The following is an 8,962-nucleotide window of genomic DNA, read 5'->3' on the forward strand; positions in this document are numbered from 1 at the left end:
TTTTTATTATTTTATTACTTCCCTTCTACGTGACTTTACCGAAAGAACCAAGAAGATGAAAGATAGAAATATTAATGGTTTAAATAATAACTGTCAAATTTGCTGATGACACGTGAGATTGAACTACAGGAATTGTTTAAAGAACTTGAAAAAAATGCATTCACAATAGCATGAGGTTTGTGATTTTGAGAAGTTGGTTAACGATTAACTTCGAGATTCGATAAGTCACCAGCCTCTCCCTGTTACGGATATATTTATCTTTCCACCGATAAACGGAAAAAAATTCCGACGACTGTTAACCTTATGACGTGCGAGTATGCAATACATGATAGCTTTGAAAGAGTCGTTGCTACACACAGGAATTAAGTCCAGAGCTTGAAAACAGAACATCGAGCCGTGTTGCTTATGTAACGATACAATGTAATTGTACTCTTGGAACATATATCCATTCAAATTCGAACGTAAATTATAGAGCAGAAATCATGTTGAACTCAAAATATACAGTCCCGCAGTAAACTTAACATTTTTGCAAAAGCAACATCTTTCTGAACCTAGCAGCAGATAAGTCTTGACCTGCGCTTACGTTTTAACAAAGTCTTCTCGGTGCAGCTCTGCAAAGAATTTAGATTTTTTTTTTTTAAACAACCGCACTTTCAAAATAACACGATGGATCCGCAAACCAGGACCAGCGCTGAGGACCCTGTCCGGACTTCAACCGACGCCCTCGTCGGTGCCATGGCAGGAGGACAACAGCAGCGGCCAAGGGAGGAAGAGACCTACTTGAGGGACGCCGAGGAGGGATCCAACCTGACGGGCCCTACGGCCAAGGGCGGCCAAACAGAGGCAGCGGCGGCCGCGCCACTACCGCCACCGTACACCGAGATTGACCTGTCGGCGATACAGAGTCAGCCCGGGGGTCCGCCGCCTTCCTACGTCGTCTACCCACCGCCGCCGCACTCCGCGTGCCCCGCTTACCCCATAGGTGAGTTGGGTATTTGGGTTGTTTGCCGCGTGCGGCGTGAGGCCACGCGGGGCCGGCTCGCTCGAAGGCGGTTGTCGTCGCCGGTTCGCCCAAGCCGAGAAGCGAAAACAAACTTGAGAGGTTAAGCGAGGCATCGTGTTAAGCGAGGCATCGTGTTAAGCGAGACAGACACCGTGTAAAGTGAGACACCGTGTAAAGTGAGACATTGTGTAAAGTGAGACATTGTGTAAAGTGAGACATCGTGTAAAGTGAGACAGACATCGTGTAAAGTGAGACATTGTGTAAAGTGAGACATTGTGTAAAGTGAGACATTGTGTAAAGTGAGACACCGTGTAAAGTGAGACATTGTGTAAAGTGAGACATTGTGTAAAGTGAGACATTGTGTAAAGTGAGACATTGTGTAAAGTGAGACAGACACCGTGTAAAGTGAGACATTGTGTAAAGTGAGACATTGTGTAAAGTGAGACATCGTGTAAAGTGAGACATTGTGTAAAGTGAGACATCGTGTAAAGTGAGACATTGTGTAAAGTGAGACATTGTGTAAAGTGAGACATTGTGTAAAGTGAGACATCGTGTAAAGTGAGACATTGTGTAAAGTGAGACATTGTGTAAAGTGAGACATTGTGTAAAGTGAGACAGACACCGTGTAAAGTGAGACATTGTGTAAAGTGAGACATTGTGTAAAGTGAGACATCGTGTAAAGTGAGACATCGTGTAAAGTGAGACAGACACCGTGTAAAGTGAGACATTGTGTAAAGTGAGACATTGTGTAAAGTGAGACATCGTGTAAAGTGAGACACCGTGTAAAGTGAGACATTGTGTAAAGTGAGACATTGTGTAAAGTGAGACATCGTGTAAAGTGAGACATTGTGTAAAGTGAGACATTGTGTAAAGTGAGACATTGTGTAAAGTGAGACATCGTGTAAAGTGAGACATCGTGTAAAGTGAGACAGACACCGTGTAAAGTGAGACATTGTGTAAAGTGAGACATTGTGTAAAGTGAGACATTGTGTAAAGTGAGACATTGTGTAAAGTGAGACACCGTGTAAAGTGAGACAGACACCGTGTAAAGTGAGACATTGTGTAAAGTGAGACATTGTGTAAAGTGAGACATTGTGTAAAGTGAGACATTGTGTAAAGTGAGACAGACATCGTGTAAAGTGAGACATCGTGTAAAGTCGATGTGTTTATTTATGATGATCACTTTTTCTTCTTCCTTACCGAAGAAAGGCCTGAAGGAAGCATCGTGGTTATATCTGATCACACTTTTGGTGTTTTTCAGCAAAGGCTTTTGTGGCCAAGATATTGAATTGTTTCACTTTTTACGTGGAGTTTCGGCATTTCTTATTGTGTTTCGCGAACTTCTTCGCGGCTACTGATGCAGAATCAATTGTGTGCGTTGCCAGAGGGTTGAATACACTATTGAAACACGCAAAGGAAGTTCATGGAACACTGTGTTGAAGTGCCACGATTATCACATCATGCAGAGAAAATAGTGCCCATGTCAGGTGTCTGTAGTATACTCTTATGATGGTAGTCCTTATGTACTTTTAATGGAGTTTACTATAATTGCTACTATAACTACATTCTGTCAAGTAATATGACATGACATGTTTAATTCCAATTATATCAAATTGAAAGTACATTTTAGCCTTAAATCATTCTTTGCTTCATAGTTGATGAAGTATCAGCGTTGAGTTGCAATGATTTTAACTAAATACATGTACAAATAACAACATGCACACTTATCAAGTAGGAAAAGCAATACGTTTTAACCGTTACAGTCGTGCAATTTCAAACTTTTTCAGTTAACAAATTTGAAATGACCGTTTTGTAACTCGCTAAAAAGTCCAATTGTTAAACCTTTATGAACATTACAACTACAAGTGCACGTGCTATTTCAATATTTGTAACACCGGAGCGATACATTAAAGCAGAATAAGAATTGTAAAGGGATAGTTGAGGCTCGTCTTTCCGCCTGAATATTTGCAACATTTGAGACATCTCCTAGGGCCGCTCGGTTTTGTTTTTGCTCAATGGACTGCGAAGGCGGCAATAAATACAGCCAAAGCGTCTTTCATTTGAATCATTTTTAACGTGTCATAAATTAGCTTTACTGAGCAGTGCATGGTTGCTTACAATTAGACTCCTCAATTACTGAAGTGGGGGGGGGGGGGGGTTATTTTTATGGCTTATGGATGTCATACGTGTGTCGTGGCAATTACTGAACAATCAAAAATCGGTTACAAATGATGTCGATGAGGTGCATTATTATTGCATTAGCGCGACACGTTGAATGCGGCGGTGACAATTTATCAACAAGAGATGCATTGCTTAATTGTCTTAATGCCTATTTATTAAATGTGTTCCAGTCATTATTTCCTCCCGCCACCCCCCCCTCCCGCAATGAAGAAACCAATAATGTATTAGTGCGGTATACATTAAGCATCTGCGTGCGTGTGCATAAACATGAACAATTGCCAGCAACTGCAGAAGCGTGGTCTTGTTCAGTCCATGGGCCAGAGCAGAAATGTGTACCGACCTAAGATAACAAAACTTCCGTTGTACACAATTGTAAAAGCAAACTATTTGGTCACCCGCTATTTTTAAATGGTTGTTGGACACGTAAAGACATTGGAACCACGAGAGAAATGCTACCTCAGGTCGTATAGACAAAGTGAAATATCGGGTCAGGGCTTAGGGGCTATGTGGCTTTAGGTTGGTTCTTTCACCTGTGGTTCCTTGTGTGGATTCCAAAGTGCTTTCGCTCTGGACCAGCTCTGGACCAGCCCTGGACCAGCCCTGGACAGAGTCGAAACCTATTCCCAATCTCCCAGTCCCCCAAAGCTGCATCTCCCACAGATCACAGCTTTGCTGATGTCGAGTGCCTAAACCAGGCTTGAGTTACACTCAGGACTGACTCCGACAATCGACCCTTTGCTGATCTTCCCAATCACCTCGATGTCCGTTGCAAACGGCTCAAAATGCTGCTGTATGTGCATTGTGACTGAATTCAGAAATTGTATTACTGTACTCCCATTCTGAAGTCATCGACTTAATGTGGGTCGATTCAGGTGTACAGTGATCCCTCGTTCATCGCGGTTAATGGGGACCGGAACCCCGTCGCGATAGGTGAAAATCCGCGAAGTAGGATTGGCCCCCTAGGAATTTCCGTATATGTGTGTGTGGGTACCAGAATGTTTAAAATATGTATATTTATACTTTATATATATATTTTAATTAAATCTATTTAATTATAAAACCTTAATATTATACATTCACTCTCTCTCATACGATACGTATTATGGTGTTCTACACTCACCAATGACAGTAGTATCTTGAGACTTGACTCCAGTAATGACGACGACGACGATGACAATGACAATGACAACGATGACAGACCTGTGCAGTTCGATGAATGTGATGATGAATGATGATGATGATGGTGTTACTGCACAGGTATAATGAGGCCTTTAAATCAGTTCGAAAAATCCGCGATGCACTGAGGCCGCGAAACTTGAACCGCGAAGTGGCGAGGGATTACTGTAACTCGAACATACGATGTTAGCCACGACCCAGGCATTGAACTTTGGATGCCGGCTTGACAGTGCAGTGTGCTACCACTGCATGATTGTTCAACTTTATGACAATATTAGTGCAGTCTTATCGCAAGTAGAGTCCAAGATACAGTCGGCTCAAACCTTCAACCCGTAAATTCTCTTGTATGTACATTGTGTAAATGCCTTGATGTTAATGCGATTTTTTTTTATTACGAAGCCAGAAGTAGAGTGAGAAACTGCAGCCGTAATCGTTCGCGGACTTTATTTAAAATATATATTTTCAAAAAACGGTCAACCCAGTTCTCTGATTCCATGCGTACGTCCACAACTAAACAAATCTCAATGCTCCAACTCTGTCTCGGCAATGGCAATTGCAGCAACATCAGGCATCGTCATACAACCTCAGGCATTGTCGAACAACTCTGCACACACACAACTTCTCACACACACCCCACACAAACCCAAGAGGCGACATTAACTTAAAATGCTGAAAACTAGGGGGCCACCACAATGGGCTTTGAGCTTCGCGGTGATCAACGAAGGTGGTCACATTCTCGTCTGAGTATTTATTTTACATTAAAGGCCTAAGGGCAACCCAACAACCCCCCCCCCCCCCACTCTGTCCAATAACCTTCTGATGGTCATTATGGTTTAGCTGAAACTTAATTTGTCAATAGTTGCTCATTCCTCGAGGGAAAGTCCAGTGTAGTAGTCCAGCATTCATGGAACGAAGATTGTAGCTACGGAATGTAGGGCATATTGAATATTGGTGCATCAACTAATTCATGTTTCTGTCATAGTGTATGTCGTGGGCTCACATCACCTCCTGCAGCCACTAGAGATGTCACCATTCACCACACCGCTTGACCTGAATGTTTCATCAATCGTGACCGTTAAACGTTGAATTCCAGTTATACGGACAGCCAAAGACCAGGTGTGAGACTAGCCCTGACAGTTTTACCACTTAATTCTAGATTTGAAGCTTTTGTGACTGCAAGCATTCATACTCTTAGTTCTTTCGGTAAAGTCACGTAGGTAAAAAATGAAATTTAAATTAATAAAAATAAAATACAATTATTTTTTATTAATTTTAAATTAAAATTAATAAAAATTAAATAAAATGATTTTTATTAATTTTAATTTCATTTTTTACCTACGTGACTTTACCGAAAGAACTAAGAGTATAGTTTTACCACCGCTCAATGGTGACATGGGCTAATGAGTGCTGTCGTATTTCGCCTGCAGAAAGCAATCAGCTGGCGGTCGAGTTGCCTGTGCCCGGGATCTACGCGGCAGTGGTGCTCCGTGATGTCCCCGCGCAGGTGCGCTGCCCCAAGTGCCAGTTCTTCGGTTGGACCACGACGCACACCACCAACGGAGGCTTCTCCTGGCTCCTTGCTGCTTTGTTCTGCCTCTTCGGGTGAGTGTGGCCACCACCGGCGACAAAACGTGCAAATGCTTGTCCCAGTGGGATCCGATATAATAGGATGCCGGCGAGATTCGTTGTGTGTTTGCATGTAAACGGCATCTCAGGATGCTGTACAAAACAGTAGGACATGCGCAACATGGGGGGGAAATGTATTGTCTTTGTCTTTGATATGTGGTTTATATTATCTTAAAGAGAATTTGTGATTTTAACACGTAGGCTTTCGCGACCAATATCGATAAGAGGTTTTTTTTAGGTTACGTGATCTAACCCCAAAAAAACTCTATTGTGGATAATTGGTGATCTTGAGCCTGGACTTGAACAGGAGCAGGGAGCCAAACAGCATATGGAGAGAGTTTCAGATTATTGGTGGTCGCAGAAAAGAGTACGTAACCTAGCCCTGAGTGATGGTTGAATGGAGCCTTGATTGCTATAGTAGAGAGTAGTAGAGATGAGTGGTGAGAAGTGGAAGTGGGAGGGTGAACACATGAAGGGTTCATAATACTAAATACAAGGTATGAATCAAAGTGCTCTTTGTATTTGTGTCATCCTTATGGGACATGAAGGTGCTGTTTTACAGATATATTCTGTACAGTATTAGCATCACAAAATAGATGGCTATATTGCTGTGCAATTTCCCAGCTTAGTAATTTGTGGGTAATCTTTCTCATTTGTATCATTGATGCCGGAACACATGGCCTCCTGTTTCAAATAACGTCATGGGATCTTAATTTTAGAACTTTCGTGACTGCAGGAATTATTATTTGGTTCTTTCGGTTAAGTCACGTCTAAAGATAAAATAATAAATTAAGTTAAATAATAGAATACTATTATTTAATTAAATTTATTATATTATTTAATTTAATTTATTATTTTATCTTTAGACGTGACTTAACCGAAAGAACCAAATAATAACGTCATGGGATATTTAGCATACACAGTGAAGCAGATGGCGCGTATTCATTAGGGTGGATGCGGAGTTTGAACCTCCAACCTCGACAATAAAGGACAAATGCATTACCACTCAATCATGTTACCATCCATACAATAGTCAAAACTCAAAATGTATCCAAATAAGCACTGGAGCAACATACTTCTCTTAACCTTTGATTCGTGGGTCAAGTGCATGAAAGACAGCACTAACCAGCCTGAATAATTAACATGACATATATCTCAAACATGCGGGACTTTACCTAGACTGAATGTCTCTGGATATGACGAGAAAAATCCATCGTAACAGAGAAAGAGTTTTTGATTCGTAGTGGAAAAGTTGAACATTCTAATCGGAGTTCAAATAATTCTTCTAGAGTTGGTACAATAAGTACCACTCACTTTGTAGGAGGTCTATAGTAGCCATCCGTGTCCTGGCCATGGGAATGTGCCATTTCCAATACGAGCTGGGGCTGCTAAACAAAGACCAGAGCTGCTTTGACGCTCGTCATTTGAGCAGGGAGACATTAACTTTGGCTACATCATCGAAGCCAAGACTGCCAATTCACTCGATGTTGAGTCACTCAGCCCGGAAAATAAAATGCATCTCGCACAGACAGCAGTTGCACTTTCCATGGGGAATACTCAAAGGTTGCCCCTGCTCAGGCCAGACTCTAGAAGTCCCCTCTCTTGGTTTGCCGTAATATTAAGAGTCTCGTTCTCCAGTAAGTAAGAATATTTGTTAATGCACGCTCTTATGAGTCCCGTCCATCACGGCTGCTAATTGAAGATGGCTCTCTGAAACAGCAACACCGTTCTGAGTCTGTTGAAGAACAGGCTCAGACTCAGGGATGGATCCCGAACATGAGCTGGCAGCGTGTTCCAGCTCTTTGGGCCGGAGACCCCAAAGCTCCACTGGCCGTGTATCGCACGCGAGGTTCATGCGCGGCGGGTACAGCAGCAGGTCGCGGACAGCTGCTGATCGGAGTCCTAGTCGATTTGGGTCTGTCGAAGCTGGTGTGCGCTGTCTCCCCGACAGACCTGGTTTTCATCTGAGGACGGCTGCTTGCGTTGTGGCCGAAACGTCGTGAGAATTATTTTATTGTTTTATTTTTATTATTGTATTACTTCCCTTCTACGTGACTTTACCGAAAGAACCAAGAAGATGGTGTGCACTGATCGGCGAGATAGATGGGACGGAGCAGATTGATGGAGACCCTTGAAAATGAGTATGCGTAATTTATACACAATCCTGTAATTAATAGTCAGCCAGGAGTGGCGTTGAGTTTTGTGTAATTTCGGTTTACTTTTCCTCTCCATTCCACAGGTTTTATTTCTGCTGCTGCCTCATTCCCCTGCTGTTCCCCACCTTCAAAGACACGCAGCACCACTGCTCCAACTGCAAGGCCTACATTGGAACTTACCGCCGCATGTAACGCGCCGTCGTCAGAACAATCCGGGTGCGTGCACAGACGAAATGAATCCTATTGATATTGTACGTCACGAGATCCATACATTTTCAATTTGGAATTCTTCGGCGGGCAGAAGTTCACCCTTTGTCAGAGAAGAGTCTCGGAAGATGATGTCGCACAACTACTTCTGAGGACGACTTCATCAATAAGCCCTGTTTTGGGACGCAAAAAATCGATATTTTTTTAGTTTCTGAAATCTTTTCCGAATTGAGTTGAACGCCAAATGTATTATCGTGATGTTTATTTTAGTCTGAAAGGTGCACATTTGCGAGACAGCAAGAGAAACACATGGACGAAAGTGCATACAGTATAAGGGCTTAAGGACATGACTCGAATTAAGAGAAGCAAGTCATTTTTAGCAGGAAATGTCACGAGAAGGGATATTGGCTGATAATCAAGAATCATAATAAGAATAATGGTGCGTGTCCGAGGGAATGTCCAGCGAGGAGAAGTGATGAAATAAGCTCATGTACAGGGGCGACATCGATCACTACATCGCCAAGCCGAGAAGTGGTGGTGGTGGCTTGGGGAGTCATTCATGCAGCTGTGGATTGATCACGTCCGATGGTGATAATCTGATGCAAACTTAAGC

General features: G+C 42.6%; 1 protein-coding gene across 1 annotated transcript; it reads left to right on the top strand.

Moving 5' to 3' along the window:
- Positions 1–666: 666 nt before the first annotated feature.
- Positions 667–8,334, top strand: LOC144937428 (lipopolysaccharide-induced tumor necrosis factor-alpha factor homolog). The gene is made up of 3 exons (XM_078864705.1): positions 667–982; positions 5,788–5,962; positions 8,226–8,334. The coding sequence occupies exons 1-3, from the start codon at positions 667–669 to the stop codon at positions 8,332–8,334; spliced, it is 600 nt and encodes a 199-aa protein (XP_078720831.1).
- Positions 8,335–8,962: the final 628 nt, after the last annotated feature.

Source organism: Lampetra fluviatilis, chromosome 2, assembly GCF_964198595.1.
Source record: "Lampetra fluviatilis chromosome 2, kcLamFluv1.1, whole genome shotgun sequence".
Classification (NCBI taxonomy): Eukaryota; Metazoa; Chordata; class Hyperoartia; order Petromyzontiformes; family Petromyzontidae; genus Lampetra; species Lampetra fluviatilis.

Excerpts from the sequence above, each read along its gene's own strand:
- LOC144937428 (XM_078864705.1), top strand. The coding sequence starts at position 667 with ATGGATCCGCAAACCAGGACCAGCGCTGAGGACCCTGTCCGGACTTCA. Across the intron at positions 983-5,787 it reads GTGCCCCGCTTACCCCATAG|AAAGCAATCAGCTGGCGGTC; the intron begins GTGAGTTGGGTA and ends TTTCGCCTGCAG. Across the intron at positions 5,963-8,225 it reads GCTTTGTTCTGCCTCTTCGG|GTTTTATTTCTGCTGCTGCC; the intron begins GTGAGTGTGGCC and ends TCCATTCCACAG.